Raw genomic sequence first — 17,533 nt, 5'->3', positions numbered from 1 at the left:
TGTGAGAGGACTGCCTGAGCCCACGGGTTCGAGATCAGCCGGGACTACTTGGCAAGACCTCATCTCCGCAATATATTTTTTAAAAATTAGCTGGGCACGGTGGTGCGGGCCTGTATGTAGTTCCAGCTACTTGGTAGGCTGAGGCAGAAGGGTCGCCTGAGCCCAGCAGGTCGAAGCTGTGGTGGCTGAGAGAGAGTCTGGGCAAAAGAGTGAGACTCCAACAAAAAAACAAACAAACGAAAACATCCAACACCAACCATCAGTGCCACGACGTGCCGGAAAGGGAGCTCGCGAGACCTGCCGCCACCGTGCCCGGCGTGTCCTGTGCAGGGGGCGGGGGCCAGACTCAGGGTTCGGTGGGGATGGGCGTTTGGCGAAGGCAGGTGGAGAGGTGGGAGCGGTAGGCACGACCCTTCCCCAGCCCAGCTGGGGCCTGAGAGGCACCGGGTTCTGTCCCTCCGACGCCCCGGACTGAGCTCACACACCCACCCTTCCTCCCCTTCTGAGGGCAGGCAGGAGCCGGGGCACCTGGCTCTGTTACCAGCAGTGTCCCACCACCCTGCCAGCTTCCCGAGTGTGGAGAGAACACAGTGGCAGCTGCGGTGGCTTTTTTCTCCCACTAGGGTGTGTCTTAAGGCCACCAGCCCAGAGGTGGCCTCAGATGGGGCAGCTCCACTGGGGGGCAGACCCTGCCACCCCGAGCAGCCATCATCAACCCTTTCCTCTGCAGAAACCCAGCGCGGTCCCAGTCCCAGGTGCTGATCCCTCACAGAGGCTGTCAGGCTGTGTTCTGAATCCCTCTGTGCCGTGTGACGCTTTGACAGAGCAAAGGTGTTTGTACGTGTGGTCCCGTTTCTGTAAAGGTCCTGTTTTTAAAAAGAATCCCATCACCCAATTCTCCAGCCCCGTTATGCCGGGAGAAACGTCCCATCACCAAGTCAAAACGAGAGCGGAGCCCAGTCTTTTCTGTCTGCCCCACGTCCCCTCGACAATACCTTGGTGTTGGCCGCCAGGTAAATCGCGTGCTCCGTGGAGACGGCATCGCTCGGGTAGAAAACCGTGCAGTTGGGAATGGCCCGGAACATGGCCAGGTCCTCCAGGGCCATCTGCGAGGGGCCGTCTTCACCTGAGAAAGGCAGCGCCAACGGACACTTGAGCACAGCCCGCCAGGAAGCTGCCCTCCGCCCCTCTGCCCCTCTGGAGAAGCGATGTCCCCTACTGCCACAGGGTACCCCTAACCAGGGCGGGGCCCACGACGGCCCCAGTGACGTCGCCGGAACTCAGGGTGATTTCTACAGCAAATTCCCATGCCTGTCTCTCATGGGATCTCGTTACCACTCCTCGGGGTAAGGCTCCCAATGGAACTTTGGACCCATGGTTCAGCGCCATCATCCGAGGGGACTGTGCATCGGTGGCCCTGCCCAGCCTCTGACCCGGTCTTCCTCAGGAGGGTCCCATGGGACTCTGTCCTTCCTTCCCTGCTGTCCTGTGTCCTCCCCCTCAAGAGACGGGGCGTGCAGACCCACATGGCCTCGCTCCTTTCTCCAGGCCTTCAAAGGACTGTAGTGCCACGTTCCTCGGGGCGCCCTGGGGTACTGCTGGCACTACGGGTGCTTCAAGGTATTCCTGGGATCAGAGTTTCTGGCCGGAAACTCCGTGGAAAGAGAACCCCACGTACCTCGGGCGCTGTCTCCTGTCGGCAAGGACGGGCTGTCTCTGTGCACGATGCCTTGCCGACGCCACCCGTCTGACCTCAGAAGCCCACTCGCCCTTGGATGGGACCCGGGGCCCCTGCCCCACAGAACTGAGTGGATGCCAGTGGCTGAAGCAGCCCTGGCGAGGAGCCTGGCCCCCGTCCAGGCATCTGCCCTGGGCCCACACGAGCGCACTGGGCCCTGTCCTCGGCACCCCGTTGTCTATTCCCTTACCCTGCGTGACCGCCAGCGCCTTCAGGATGGCCACGATGCCCAGCGCTGTCTAGGGTGGTCGTACCCTGTCCCATTCTCCCAGGGGTCACCACGATGGATCCCGATGGGCGCCCCGGCCTTCCAGCAGCCACGGAGAGCTGCGGCATCCCCTGCTACCCTGCCCCACCCAGCGCAGGCCCCCGTGGCTCGGCTCTCCCTACTCCTCCCCGTAAGAGCAGCCTGGAAACTTGCGACGTGCTCCCCGACGTCAGGCCCCTCCTCCTGCTAGCGCGGCTCCAGGCTTCCTAAGCCTCTTGGGCCCTCCCCTCATCCTCTCCCCGCTGCCCTCGCACCCCCATCTCCATCGTCGCTTCTAGCCCGTTCCTGTGGTTTCCTTCTTGCCCCCGCCAGGGGAGCCTCTCAGGGCCAGGAGTCTGGCGTCGTTGCCCCGGGTCCTGCTCCCCTGGGCTCCCCACAGGGCCCGGAGGTGGCAGCAGGGATCCCAGCCCGGATGCACAGGGGCGGGCTCCCTTCTGCCCACGCAGCCTGCCCCGCTGGACTGCGACCACTCCGTGGGCAGAAGAGGATTCTGCGAGTCTGCGGGGCCCCAGTCCCATCCCGCACACGCCTCCACGTAGCGGCACCTGACTGGAAGAGGGCGCTCAGGGCACCGCCAGGAGACCGGCGTCAGAAGCTGCCGAGAGCCTGACACAAAGTACAAGACGGCAGTTTCAAGGAGTCCCAAAGATCCCAACCTACGGGACCACGGGGAGCCATCACGGGCCCCCCATCCACACCACCCTTCCTCCCCACAGGAGGAACGTCTCAAGACCACGGCAGCCGGAACATACCCACGGACACCCCGCAGTGGGAGCCGATCAGGTTGATGTTGGCTTGGGAGAGGGCTCCCATCCGGATCTGGTCGAACGCGCGGGTCAAGAAGGCAGCGAAGGTGCTCACGAAGGCCACGGTCCGACCCCGGGTGGCACAGCCCAGGGCCACGCTCACCTGCGACACAAAGAGCACGAGTCAGAACGCGCCGTGCCCTGCCCCCTCCCCGTTCCTCGCCAGGACTGCGAGGTCCCAGTGCCATCCCTGCTCTGCCCGCGTCCAGCTGCTCTGCTCCCCTCACCCCTTCCCCTCTGGGACCACAGGGTCCCGCCTCCAGCCCTGCTCTGCCTGTACCCAACTGCTCTGCTCCCTTCCACCTCCTTGTTGCTCAAACACTCTCCTTCCCCGCTCTCCCAGCCCAGACCCCGCCCTGTGCAGCCGTGCTGGGGGCCGCTTACCGCCCAGGGTGCAAGAAGCGACAGCTGTGGTCTGTCCCGTCCACCCGACCCGCCCTCCCTGAGCCTGCGCCTCCTGAGGGTCGAGGAGCCCGCAGGCCATCCTGAGTCTCGTTCTCCTCTGCTTTCTCCGAGAGGCCTCCGTCGCTGCAGGTCCCCTGCCGATCAGCGGCCCCCGCCTCTCGGTTAAGTCTATCCCAATACCTGCCGGGACCCTCCATCGTCCCACCCCCACCTCCGCCTCGCCTTCCGCAGAGGCCCCCCACGCGCACGTTCTCCTTCACGGAACCCTTCGCCCACCGTCCGGTCAGCCCCACTTTCTCCTCTCCCGGGCTCTCCCCAGCCTACTTCCTCCAGGCGGCTGCCACCCACGGGAGAGACCTCCGGGCTGCCAGACAAGAGCTCACCCACCCCCGGCTGGCCTCCCACGTGGCCTCCCAGCAGCTCGAGCAGAGAACATCGCCCGTCTTGTCAAGGCCCTTCCTTTCCAAGGCGTCCATGACGTTGCTACGGGACCGTCCTCCCGCCTCGCTGGACCTGCCAGACCGGGCCCTCTTCCTGCCGGGCGTCCGCTTCCCCTTCTGCTTCTCCGCCCTCCGGCTCTGCTCCGCACTATGGTGACGACCCCGCTTTCCGGGCTAGTCCTCCCGGGCCCCAGAGTCTGGGCTCGTCGGCCCCAGGAGGCTTCACCTTAGAAGTGAACCTCTCCAGGGCTCAGCCAAGAGACTTCCAGGTCACGGTGCTTGAAGGCGTGTCGCCTCGGTCTACACCCGCCCGCCAGAGAGGGGCCTGCACTCCTCTCGCACCGGCCCCTCGCAATCACCTTCCGGCAACCTGACCCCAGCGGGCCCGCTCGCGGCCAGCCGCATCTCGCAGTGGACAACACGGTGGAGTGACCCCTGCGGACCCAACTCCACAGGACGGCCGAAAGTAGCACGCCGACACAGAGAGAGGGGAGAGCTCACAGGGCTGGAGGACCAATCCTTGGGCGAGTCACAGTGTGGCTGTGGCCTCACAACCAGGAGGGAACCGAACGAACGCAGCGGCAGCCCTACGGCAGAGCTTCCCTTCCCGACTACGGACTGACGGGAGGCAGGCTTCAAAGCCCTGACGTCGGTAACGCGAAAAGCAGGAACAGGAGCCCTTGCAAATCTCACCCTAGCCAATCACAAGAACGCTTCTCTGCTGACGTACACGGGGACCCCAACAGGCACAGCCCGAGCCAGGAGGAAAACACCCCAGCGCTCAGAGGCCTTTTTGTTTTGAGTCGGAGTCTCACTCCGTCGCCCAGGCTTGACTGCAGTGGCACTCTCACGGCCACCGCGGCCCCGACCTGCTGGGCTCAGGCGAGCCTTCCGCTTCAGCCTTTCCAAGTAGCTGGAACTACAGGCACGCAGCACCACCCCCGGCTAGTTTGATCTGTTTATGGCAGAGTCCCGCCATGTTTCCCAGGATGCTCTCGAACCCGAGGGCTCGGGCGCCCCAAGTGCTGGGATTGCGGGTGTGAGCCACCGCGCCTGGCTCACAAGCCCTTTCGGGAGGCCCTCTCCATTGATAATGCACATCCCTGCCGCAGACAAGGATGACAGACGACCGTGAGGAGGCTTTCACGCACGAAGGGCTACTGGGGAAATGGACTGGAAAGAATTCGAGTAGAACATGGGATCTAATTTCTACCCCAAAAGTGTCCGCCTCATCTATTTAATTGGATGCTCCGAGTATTCACTGAAAAGTCAAAAGTCTCCACACAGCTGGGCAATTACCTCCTTTACAACTACTTAAGCCTGTGACGGCCGATTCTGATGTCAGCTTGAAACCAGGCAAAGGGATGCTACTTGCCTGAGAAAACCACATTCAGTGCTTTGGAGAGCAGACTCTAGCTAATCTGTCTGTCTAATCAATCTATCCGCCCATCTATCTATCTCACCCATCTGATCCGAGTCGGGCTCTCACTCCGCCACCCAGGCTGGAGTGCAACGGCACTACCACGGCCTACTGTAGCCTCGGCCTCCTGGGCTCGGGCAATCCTCCCGGCTCAGCCCCCCAAGCAGCTGGGACTATTCGGTGCGCCTCCACACCTGGCTACGTTTTTTGCGTTTCCTTTTGTGTAGAGATGGGAGCTCACCATGTTGCCCAGGCTAGTCTCGAACTCCTGGGCCCCAGCAGTCCTCCCGCCTGAGCCTCCCAAAGCGCTGGGCTTACAGGGTAGTGTGAGCCGCCAAGCCTGGCCAGAGAGCAGACGCCCTGGAAGATGACCGACCCACTGGCTGGCCTCCATCAGACTAGCATCTCCCCGTGCCCCTCCCCTCTGGCTCCCCACGCGTGTAACAGGCACTCTGAACCCCCGGGCCAAAGAGAGGTCCCGGGGATGCCCCCGAATCCACTCCTCCCTAAGTCTCGTCCATGTCGGGAGGCGACGCCACCCTCCCCCCAGGGGCTCCAGCCCACACCTCAGGGCCAGCCTTGATTCCTGCCCCGGCATTTGCCCGTGGCGTGCTGCCGTCTGACGGGGCGGCGTCTCTCCAGCCACAGCGATCGTGGGGAACACACCACCCTCTCCTCCACACTGCCTCCCCCAGTGCAGCCCTTCTCCACCCCGCAGGGTTCCGGAAGCACACCCCGCGGCTTTGCTGCTTGAAGGCCTCCAGCGCCTCCCAGCCAACTGCACGAGAACCACAGGGGCAGACGGGGCGCGAAACCAGCACGATCTCCCCGGAGGCTGTCTGTGCTCCCCAGACCCCGGCTTGCGGCTGCCCCCTGCTCCCTCCACACCCCAGCTGGGGCCTGCTCCAGGCCAGCCGGGCCCTCTGCTGGGCAAACCGGCCCCAGTCCCCCACGCCTGGCCACGACAGATTCCTCCTCACCTGAGTCTCAGCATCACGGGCACCTCGCCCTAGAAAGAGGTGTCCACGATGGCCCCAAGCACACCCTTACCGTCCCCGCCCCTTCCGGTGTGGCACGAATCGCTCCCTCCGGCCTCCCCTCTACCCCTTTGCTTCCAACTGTGAGGTAACACCAGGAGGCCCAGGCTAATGAGGGGCCCCAGCTTTCGACAGGAGGGTCAACCGGAAGCCCACAGATCACGCTTTCCCACTCGAAACGAAGAGAGCTTCCTGCCACCCGGGGAAAGCATGCCGCTTGTGACCGTTGGGACGACCTACTTCACTCAACAGGGAAGCTTCCCTTCCCACTGACGGGGCCAGGGAGGCGGTGTGGAGGAACGAGCGGCCAGCAGCACGTGGGGATGGCGGAGGGAGGGCCGGAGTGGCCATCGCCCCAGGACACTGCTCGGCCGCACTCACCCGGCCTCAGGGAGGAATGCTGGCCTGCGGTGGCCGTTCTTCCCACCGCTCACGGGGGACGCCGAACTTCGGCTCGATTCTCTGTGACATCTCCTGGCTTTTAGATTCTTTTTTTTTCCGAGACGCGGGTCTCGCTATGTTGCCCAGGCGGACTCCAGCGATCCCTCCGCCTCAGCCTGCCTGGTAGCCGCGACTGCAGGTGCCTGCCACCGCGCCTGTAATCTCCCGTACTTTAAATGCTGGCAACGAATTTTCAACCAGTCTCGAGACTGCTTGTTCTAACTAAATAAAGCATTGCTGGTGGTCACGCCAGAACTGCCGGCCCCCGGTCACCTGGCTAGAAGAAAATCACACAAGTACCCGAGCGCTGCGACCCGAGGCCAGGGGAGGACATCGTACTCCGCCGACCTAGGGTTCACAGCTCAGAGGCTTTCCTCACACCGCCGCCTCTTCTCTGGCGAGGGGCTCCCTGCACGAGCATCACTCTGGGGAGAGACTGGGGCACAGAGGCGCAGAACAGCTTCTCCCAGGCACCAGCTCCGAGCCCTGGTATTCCTGTGATGCGGTCAGCATGCCCTCGGCGTTTCTAGCAACTCTGCGGCCCCTGCTACGTGAGAGGGAGAGACCCGCTTCCTCAGCCACTTCCCTTGGGCCGGCTGCAGGGCTGCCTCGCTGTGGGGCAGCGTGGGGTGCTCCAGGCCTGCAGCCCCGGGGCCAGATGGCTGTGGCCCTCTGCCTCCTGGAGGCAGCACCGGAGTGCGGAGTGACGCAGCACGCGCCCCTCGCAGCAGGCCGGAAGCCACTTCTCAGACTCTGCGGGCTCGTGGCCTCCCGCTGCCCCGGTGGGGCCTTTGGCTTCCATCGGCGGAGAGAGGAGGCGTCATGGCGGCTGCGCCTTCTGTGTCCGGCGGCCACGGAGAGAGAGAAGACGCGGGGTGCTACCCACTCACCATGTTCTGCTCAGCGATGAAGCAGTCGATGAAGCGCTCGGGGTGTTCCTTCTTGAATATGTCAGAACAGGTCGAGTTCTTGGTGTCACCATCCAGGACGATGACTCTGTCGTTGGCATAGCCCAGCTTAACCAGGGCCAGACCACAGGCTTTCCGAGTAGCCACCTGGAAGAAAGGGACAAGTGGCAGAGCTTCTCGGAATGCCTCTCCAAGGAGGGTACAAGTGTGCGGAACAAAACGTCATCGATCTGGATGGAGAAGGTCGACGTGCGTTTCACCAGCAACTTCCTTTTGGGTCATAAACCCGGACCGCTAGCCGATCGTTCACCCGTCCCTGGCCAGGCGCGGCGCATCACGTCTGCGATGCCAGTACTCAGGGAGCCTGAGGCAAGAGAACTGCTTGAGCCCAGGGCTTTGAGAGCAGCCTGGCCGCACAGCAAGATATCATCTCGGCAAAAAAAAAAAAAAAATCAAAAGATTAGCCGGGCGTGGTGGCACGCGCCTGTGGTCCCAGCGACTCAGGAGGCTGAGGCAGAAGGATCTCCTGAGCCCAGGAGATCGAGGCTGCGGTGCGCCGTCATCTGTGCCCCTGCACTCCAGCCAGGGCGACAGAGCGCGACCCCTCCTGGAAACAAAGTGTCAAGAAAAACGTGTACGATGGATGGTGATGGTTGCACAACTCCGGCACATGCCAAAGACCCCTGGAATGTACACCTCACAGGGGCCAAAACGTATTAAGAAACAAGGCGGGACTCCTTGGATTTCTGCCCTCACTCCTCCAAGCAATCTAAACCATTTACTCACACCTGTTTTTTAGACAGGCAACGTGTAGGTGGAACCAAAGTCAAACGTTACAAAGGAAGGCACGCGAGGAGGCCATCTTCCTCCTGCTCCCGTCCCCAGCCACCAAGCTCCCCTCCCCAGAGGGCAAGGACAACTCCAGGTTTGTGGGACGGCCTTTCAGAAACGGCCCTCGTACAAGTCTTCGGTGAGCATCTGCTGCACGCGAGGCACGCGGGCTGCTGTCTGGCGTCTAGTCGAATCAGCATCTGAATGTAGACCCTCTGTATGATTCATGGATAGTTATTTTATTTGCCATTACAACGATCGGAGGGCTCGTCTCCTCGCCGGCACACCTCCTAACCAGTGATCGTGAATGTCAGAGAGGAACTGATCCTTGCCTACGAGTTGTCCCACAGTCTCTCTTACCGGTCTCTGTCCTTATCTCTAGTCATTTCCGGTAGATCTGTCCTGGGTTTTCCAGACACACCACCCGCAAATGACAACAGACCTGCCTTCTCGTTGGGACCGATTCCCGCACGTCCCATTGGTCAGCACTGGGACTGAATCTCTCTGCCAGGCTGAGAACGGTTCCGCCGTCAGGTGCAAAAGGGGACTCCAGATCTAAGGGGACTCTAGATCGAGAATCAGACTGAGAACGTTCTCTCACCAGTCCCGTTCGGTCTTTCGAAAGTGGGAATTTTTCAATGGCTTCTGTTAGGCCTGGACAAAAGTGGCCACACGTCCCCCCTCCTTTAACCTAAGGATACGACAGGGAAGTATATTTGTAAAGCTGCTAACATCGATGAATCATCTGCTGTACCGATCTGATCTTTACTGACTCACATATCTCTTTGAACGTAGGAACGGAGTTGAGACTGGTTGATTTTTTTGCCGTTGTTTGTTTTTGGAGTTGACGTCTCACCCTTCGCCCAGGCTGGAGTGCAGTGGGGCAGTCATGGCTCACTGCAGGAATCCTTCTGCCTCAGTCTCCAGAACAGCTGAGACTACAGGCATGCAGCATGACGCCTTGCTAACTTTTTAACTTAAAAAAAAGGAGACAGGGTCTCACTAGGTTGCCCAGGCTGGCCTCAAACTACTGGGCTCAAGCCATCCTCTCGCCTCAGCCTCCCGAAGTGCTGGGATTATCGGCCGAGCCACCATGCCCGGCTGAGTTCACGTCTGACTTAGGTTTTACATTAACGCTCATAAAAGAGGCCAGTCTAGTTTTTTTTTTGCTTTGTTTTGCTTTTCCTTCAGGCTAGCTTTGTCACATTTTGGCTTCGACAAAAGCTGAAATGATGCCTTTGTCTTTCTCCGTATTTGGAAAAGTTTGAAAATAGCTAGGAATTACTCGTTCCCATCAGGTTAAAGATAACTCACTCTTGAACTTGGTGGGCCAGGCCCTTTGCGGGTATAGCACTTAAACTGTTTTCTCAACGCTTTTCTATGACTACTCTCTATCGAAGGTTTTTGGTTTTGTTTTTTGTTTTTCTGAGTTGGAGTCTCACTCTGTCGCCCAGACTGGAGCGCAGTGGCCGCTCCCGGCCACCGCAGCCTCAATCCGCTGGGCTGCGGCGATCCTTCCGCCTCAGCCTTCCAAGTAGCTGGAACTACAGGCGTGCGCTACCACGCCCGGCTAATTTTTGATTTACTGTAGAGATGAGATCTCACCACGTTGCCCAGGCGGGTCTCGAACCCGCGGGCTCAGGCAATCCACTCACCTCAGCCTTCCAAAGGCGCGGGCTAACAGGCTGAGCCACCGAGCCCAGCTTTGAAGGTTTTTTTTAATGTATTTTAGTCGGTTTTGATATTTTATGTATTCCTCAGAAAATCCTTTTCTTTTTTTACATGTTTTCAACCAATCAGTACAGAGTTGTATGATTTTCTCCTAATTCTTTACATACTCTGCATCTGTGGTTATCTTCTCTTTCCAATGACTGACTGTATTTATTTGTGGTGTTTATCTCCTTGACTATGAACGGCTTGTCGATTGTATTAGTAATTTACAGAAGCAGCTCTTAAATTTGCACACAAATGTGATTTCTTTGTGACTTCACTTCACTGATTTTTTTTTCACGGACTGGCCTGCTTTCTTAATGCATGTTTCCCATTCATGCGTCGCAAAAGAAATCAAAAGTTCCCATGATCTCACCTTCCAGAGACACTCTTCACTGGGGTCGTTTCTCCACATACTCCTTCCTTTGCCTTATCAGTGTACACAAACACCCCCTTTAAGATTTCCTACACAAAGACAGAGCCATCCGCTGTGCCACCTGGCAACCTTACCAACATGGACAAGCCCTCCGCCTCCCTCGCTGGGTCCTTCCCGATTTTGGTCTCATGACTGACACTGCTGTCAACATGCCGACAGGGACTGCTGCACACGTGCATGACGTAATGCTGCAGGATCCCTTTGTGGAAGCGGCGCCAAGAGACAGAAGGACAGGAACGGTTAAAGCGTTAAGCACAGGGCCGAGGCGCACTGTGTCCACAGGCACACTTTCCTTTCTTCTGCTTTTGTTTTGCGCCGGGGTTGCACTCTGTCACCCAGGCCGGAGTGCAGTGGCATGATCACAGCTCACTGCAGCCTCCATCTTCTGGGATATCAGGTGATCCTTCCCCCTCAACCTCCCAAGTAGATGGATGACAGGCACATGGCACCGCGCTCAGCTGGGTTGTGGGATTTTCTCGTAGAGACAAAGTCTTGCTATGTTGCCGAGACTGGTTTTAAACTCCTGGGCTCAAGCGATCCTCATGTCTTGGCCCCCAAAGTGCTGGGATTACAGGCATTAGCCACCATGCGTAGCCTCTTCTGCTTTTTTTTTTTTATTTGAGTGGGAGCCTCACTCTTGTCTCCCAGGCTGGAGTACAGTGGCACACTCACGGCCACTGCAGCCTCGACCTGCTGGGCTCTGCGATCCTTCCACCTCAGCATTCCAAGTAGCTGGAACTACAGACGCACACTACCCCGCCCGGCTGGTTTTTGTGATTTATTTTAGAGAAGAGGTCTCTTCAAGTTTGCCCAGGCTGGTCTCAAACCCCCGGATTCAGGCAATCCTCTTGCCTCGGTCTCCCAAAGTGCTAGGATTACAGGCTGAGCCACCGTGTCCGGCCCTCTTCTGCTATTCAGCGTGTTTCCGAATTTCTCGAGCATTCGTTTAGTTTTTAAAATTTTTTCGAGCTGAGGGTCTCATTTTGTCACCCAGGCTGGAGTGCACACCCAGGCCAACTCGTTTCTTTTGAAACCTTACTATCAAGCTAACAGAGCCTAACTCTCTCCAGATAAAGAAGGATTGGGAAACACGTCCTCCCTCCCCCACCCCCCACCCCCCACCCCGGCTTGCCACCCTACATCCTCTCGGTCCTGAAGACCGTGCCTACCTTGGAGGCAGGAATACCGCAGAAGGCAAGAGAGAAAAATGATGTAAAAAACAGAAACGAAAACGCGAAAGGGCTGCGTCTTCAGGGTTTCGTGCATAATTTGGTTCCTTTTAGAAGTCCTGGCTCTTGATGGGCTGGCCTGCTTTGCCACTGGGATCCAGACAGTCAGCTGGAAGGATCAGCCCAACTGGCCGCCCGTTCTCAGAGGAGGCCCAGGATCGTGGCAGTTTCTGGCACGGCAGACTGTCGGCCCACAAACCAAAGTTAGGACGAAAAAGACCCGCAACCCCAGGAGCTACTAAATAGCAACTGACCCACAGGTAGCGAGCCAGACCTCAGCGTGAACGCCAAAAGGAAAACTCAGAGCTAATACGAGAGGACGTCAGCCCACCTGCGTTGCTTCTGCCTGGTGGTGAACTGTCACCCTGTCTCATAACCGCCTCCTCCAAGCAGATGGGCGTGAACGATGAGCCCCGTGTGATTAGGAACAAAACCCGGGATCAGAGCAGACGACACACGTACCTGACTTGACCGGCTACCGTTCTGCCTACCTTTTCGCCCACGTTGAAAGCGGGTGGAGAGGTCATTCTTATATCCGCGATGCTGACTTGAGGCGAGTCTTCGACGGGGGGTCTCGGTTCAAGATTCCCGCTGGTCTCGATCTGGCTCTCAATCAGCCTGATCAGCGCATCCGCCCTTTCTCTTGGGACTGCCTTTCCGAACCAACTTTCGGGATCCTCCACGTCTGTGACGAAGCAAGGAAAAGACCGTCCGGCCAGCCGTGTTTAGCAAGCGTCTACCAGATCACCTAGAAGATATCCTGACGAAAGGGAAGTCAACCCAGGCTTCACAGGAGTCAAAACCTGGCACACGGAGCCTAGGAAGTTGCTTGGTCTGATTTTGCTGCTGCTGCTGTTGTTTTTGAAGACAGAGTCTTGCCGCGTCACCTAGGCTGGAGTGCAGCTGCGTGGTCACAGCTCGCTGCCACCTCTCAGCCTCCTGGGCTCAAGGGATTCTCCTGCCTCACCCGCCGGAACAGCTGAGACTATCGGCACCACCACCCCTGGCTAATTACGGAGCCTGGCGATGTAGCCCCACTGGTCTCGAACTCCTGGGCTCAAGCATTCCTCCCGCCTCGGCCTCCCGAAGGGCGGGATCACAGGTGATCACAGCAACAGAAGCAGCAAAAAGTGAATGGATCGGAGATGCACCCTAGGGGCCAGGTGTGGGGTCGTATGGGAGCAGGGCGCAGACAAGAGCTGTGCCCAGGGTTCTGCCAGGGCACACGGGTGGAGCTGTCATTCACCGCCCTGGGGATTCCAGAGGAAGGCTGCATGCTGGGGAGGACTCACAGGGCAGTTCTGTTCTAAACGCCTGTGTGTTTTCAAAACCAAAGAATCGTCACACCCTTTGGGACGATACTTTGGTTTTTCTGGTCGAAAGCTCACTGTGGCCCAGACTGGGGTGCAGCGGCACACTCAGAGCCACCGCAGCCTAGACCTGCTGTGCTCAGGCGATCCTCCCGCCTCAGCCTCCTCCATGGAGCAGGAACGACAGGTGCACACCACCACTCCTGGCTACTTTTTTGACTTACTGCAGAGACGAGGTCTCGACAAGTTGCCCAGGTTAGTCTCGAACCCCTGGGCTCAGGCAATCCTCTCGCCTCAGCCTCCTAAAGTGCGGGGGGTTACGGGCGCGAGCCAACGCACCCGGCCTTTCTGATGACTTAAACTAGAGATGAATAATTTCAGCAGCAAGCCTCGAGATGTGCAAGGAGCCCGGTGTCCCAAACTCCCTTCTCCCCCGCTCCCAGCTCCACAGCGGCCCTGGCCAGGGTCCTCGCTTCTCCAGTCGCCCACGTGCACTTCCAAGAGGCCGGGCCTGGGCAGGTGTGTGTGTCGCTCACACACGACACACGCTGGCTCTGTCCTCAGCGTAGAGACCGTGCCCTGTCTGTCTTCTGCTGGCCCCCCCCAGCCACTCCCTGACGGAGGCAGAAGCCACTGTGCTCACCAGGGTTTCGGCCTCCCCTCCCCCTAGGGAGAGGCTCCCTAGCGGACACCAGAGGGAGCGAGAGCTTCTGGCCCACATGGCAGGCACAGCCACTGGTCCCTAGCGGTCATCTACCTACGCCCGTGTCAGCCTCCACCTGCATCCTCTGTCGTGCAGGCAGGGAAGGAGGGAAGAAAGGAAGGAAGGGAGCGAGGGAGGGAGGGAGGGAAGGAAACGCTTGCTTACGTGGCAGGCCGCGGCCCCTGAAGGTCTTGGCAACCACCGCCGTGGGCCTGTTCTTCACCTGCGCCGCCAGCCAGAACACGCGACACAGCGCCTCCACGTCACGGCCGTCCACCACGAGAGTGTTCCACCTGGCACCGGGGGAAGGGGCCGGTTGTGAGAGACAGAGGGGCGGGGCTGGAGCAGAAGAGAAGGCGAGAAAGGACACGGGTACCCGAAGGCTTCGCAGCGCCTCTGGTAGGTGTCTACGCAGCGCTGCTGGGGCATCGCGCCACTGTGTCCCACGCGGTTCACGTCAAAGATCGCCACGATGTTGTCCAGCCCGTAGTAGGAAGCGAAGGCCATGGCCTCCCAGAGGGAGCCCTCTGAGGACTCGCCATCTCCCAGGAGGCAGAACACCCGGTAGCTGGAGCAAGGAAGAGGAGGGGCTTAGGAGCTCGCGGGGGCTCCCGGGGTCGCTGGGGCAGCGTCCTTCGGGAGGAGCGCGAGGGAGGCCGATCTCCAGGCCGCCAGGCTCGGGCCGCTGCTGCGCCTCCCGAAGGGCCAGACACGGCAGCCGGCGAGTGCGCCCGAAGGCGGGGGCTTCCCTTCGGCTGCTCCTCTCGCCAGTCCTGAGGCCATCTCGAGGGTCTTCTGCCACGCCGCCTTGCCGCGAGCGAGACGGGAAGAGGGACGGGAAGGAAGCGGCTCCCTGAGATTCCCCCGCCGGTTCCACTTTCAAGCCCGGCCACCTTCCACGTCTGGCCCGCCCAGCGACTGACGGCAGTCGCCATAACCACCGCGTTCCGCCCCAGGAGACGTGCTCTGGAGGGAAGAGGAAGCTCCTCCCCGGCAGAAACACCGCGACCTCTTTCCGAGCACGCCCATGACGGTGTGGCCTCACAGGTCACCCCGTCTCACGGAAGAGAGATCGGAGAGACAACAGCAGGCGGGGAGTGTCAGCGCCCTGTGGGCAACGGTGGGGAATGTTTGCCTGAGCTCGGAGAAAGATGGCGGCGCACTCCCCAGGGTCATATGGGACGGGACAGGGACTGGCCCCGTAGGGCTGGCCTCCACCCCGCGGAGCGAGGTGGCCGTCCCGAGGCCCCGGGTGGGGGACGCGGGCTGGTAAGTGGCTTGGGGGCAAGGGCCTTACCTGGCCCGGTCGAAGTACTTGCCAGTGTACGCCATCCCGCAGGCGACTCCCAGCCCTTGCCCGAGCCAGCCGGGCGACACGGTAACAAACGACAGTCTCTGCAAGAGAGGAGGGACCCAGCGGACCTAGAGGGGCTGCAGGACATGGGTATCAAGGTCGCCACAGGCTGCTCCCGTCCCCGGACAGTGTGCCGTCGGGACACCCCTCCTCAGCCTCATCTCACACCCAAGGGCGCCCCGAGTTTCAGACCAGTGCTACAGGCGGACCGTGGGTCAAGTCCGGGCCTCGGCCGGGGCCGGAAGCTCGGGTGGCAGAGATGACGGCGGTATCCAGCGTCCACGCTGGGGAGCCGCCGGTCCCGCACCCAGCACGCAGAGGCTGACGGGTGCCGGGGGAATGCAGAGAGGGGAGCCCGCATCCGGCCGCAGGCACGAGGCCTCTCCAACAGCCGCGTGCAAAGCGCCGGCTCCACCCTTGGAGAACACGGGCTCCCACGGAGAGCCAGAAACGCTGAGGCTGTGAGCTCCCCGGGCCAGAAAACTCGGCCCACCTGAGCCCTCAGAGCCGCCACCAAAAGCGCCGACGCCAGAAAGGACTCACCTTCCACCGGCGTTCTGCCCCCCACATCCTGCCGGCGCTCACAGGGCCATCGCGGTCCCTTGTGCAGAGCGTGTCCCCCACAAGGGCCACGCCGAAGGGCTGCCGCAGCGATCGACGCCCCACCTCCAAGCTTCCCGACACGATCCATTTGCCCTGCAGCTTCTGCTGCCACCGTCCCATCCTGGCCGCCCTCCAGACCCATCCTGGCCGCCCTCCAGAGCCGTCCGCAACCTAGCCACCGGGCAGCCTGCTGGAACCCAAAGCGGCTCATCGGGCTCTGGACGGCCCAGGGGCGTCCCGCCTCCGAGGCAGCCCTCAGCCTCCCGCGCTGGCCTGCACACGCCAGCCCCCCCCCTCCGGCACCCTGGCTGCCTCCGGGCCCCTGGTCACAAGGGGGCCTGCTCAGGGCATTCGCAGCCGTGCTCCCGCGCCCTGAGCACTCGTGCCTAGGTCTGCGCGAGCTCGCCCTCGCGGCTTCTGACCTGTCGGGCGTCAGCGCTGAGGTCCTTCTGGAACAGTCTTTTCCCACAGGAGCCCCGCGCCCCAGCCTGAGTCGGCTGCAGAGGCTCGGCGCCCTCTGGCGTGCCGCCCGTTCACTTACCTGTCCGCTTCCCGATGCTCCCCCCGCCCCACCCCCACCTGGCGTGTGCCGCACACTCGCATGACACGCGGCGCGTGCTCTTCTCAGACCCTCCTCCTCGCATCCCCTCCTCTCCTCCGGCTCTCCCGGCCTCCCTGGCAGCAACTCCCCTGCAGCTTGCATCTCTCCTGACAGAACCGTGCCTCCGAGGCGGCCCTCGGCCCGACTCCAGCTCCCCCTTCCTCCCCACGGCAAGGCAGGGAACCCCCAGAGGAAAGGCGGGGCGGCCGGCCGCGCTGCCACCAGCCAACCCCCACCGCCGTGCCACAAGGGGCTTCGCGTGGTCCTCCTAGCTGCGAGCGTGCCACTGCACGCCCGCCTGGGCCACACTGCCAGACCCTTCCCTTCGCAAGGGGAAAGAGCAGAACGAGAACGAAGCGCCGTCCTCTCCAGAGCGCCTCCGAGCGCTCACGACGCCCAGAAGGAGCCGCGAAAACCAGCAGGGCCGCCCAGGGCCTCGTTCCCGCGGGGCGGCTTCTGCTAGGGTTGACTCACACCTTGGAGAAGACGAAACGGTCGTTGTCCGGGTTCTCTGGCTCCGACTGCCGGTACTTCATGGTGTAGAAGAACAGCACTGACATGATCTCGGCGACACTGCTGCATGACATGGGGTGGCTGAAAGGCAGGCACGACACGGGTCACTTCTCACAGGCAAGCGACACCCGGGGGACACAGCGGGACGCACGGCCCCCTCGCGCCATGAGCGGCCGCCCGGGCCAGACGGGACCAAGGACGCAGCACGCGCGGCCGCGGCCTCGCCCCTCACGGCTTTGAGGGGCGCTTCAGAGGCCGGGAGCCTGCCGCTGCCCTCGCCGCACCCCGTGAGGCACCGGGCGAGCAGCACCTTCCTCCAGGGCAGTCCACCCCGGGCAGGGTCCCTCGGGCCTCCCACCTGAGGATCCCTCACCGGCTTCATCCGCGAGGACGCTCAGGACCACGGCCGGGTGGCAACGCCACCAGGAGCCCACGCTACCACCTACCAGGAGCTTCTCGTAGGAAGGGGAGGCAAACGGACTGGGAAGAGCCTGGGGTGGAGCAACTCGGGCCCTTTCTCAAGGCCGCCAGAGCAGCGGCTGCTCTTAGACCGCAGACACGCGAGTCCGGCCAGGCCCCGAGTCGTCCGCAGCAGGGAGGGCGGGGGGGAGCAGCACCTCACTTGCCAGCCCTCTGTGAGGCCCGGGCGGGAGGATCCCTTGAGGCCAAGGCTCCAGATCCGCCTGGGCAGCACAGCCAGGCTGGGTTTCTGCACGTCTTACAAGAAACAGAAAAGAGGAAGGAGACGGCACGTGGGGCCAAACCACCTCCCTGGAGCCT

At 61.1% G+C, this 17,533-nt stretch overlaps 1 protein-coding gene across 1 annotated transcript; it reads right to left on the bottom strand.

The window, feature by feature from the left end:
• Positions 1-995: 995 nt before the first annotated feature.
• LOC103256143 (transketolase-like protein 1) lies at positions 996-16,827 on the bottom strand (the record flags this gene model as incomplete). The annotated part of the gene is made up of 8 exons (XM_008054036.1): positions 16,717-16,827; positions 14,980-15,077; positions 14,059-14,250; positions 13,848-13,975; positions 12,161-12,354; positions 7,446-7,610; positions 2,759-2,915; positions 996-1,126 (listed from the first exon to the last, which is right to left on the bottom strand). Coding segments are annotated over exons 1-8 (1,176 nt in total), but the record flags the coding sequence as incomplete, so codon positions are not given.
• Between the last annotated feature and the right edge of the window lie 706 nt (positions 16,828-17,533).

This window comes from Carlito syrichta, unplaced genomic scaffold (genome assembly GCF_000164805.1).
Source record: "Carlito syrichta isolate Samal-C Ts95f unplaced genomic scaffold, Tarsius_syrichta-2.0.1 Scaffold288971, whole genome shotgun sequence".
Lineage (NCBI taxonomy): Eukaryota > Metazoa > Chordata > Mammalia > Primates > Tarsiidae > Carlito > Carlito syrichta.
This window is presented reverse-complemented; position numbering and strand designations above follow the sequence as displayed.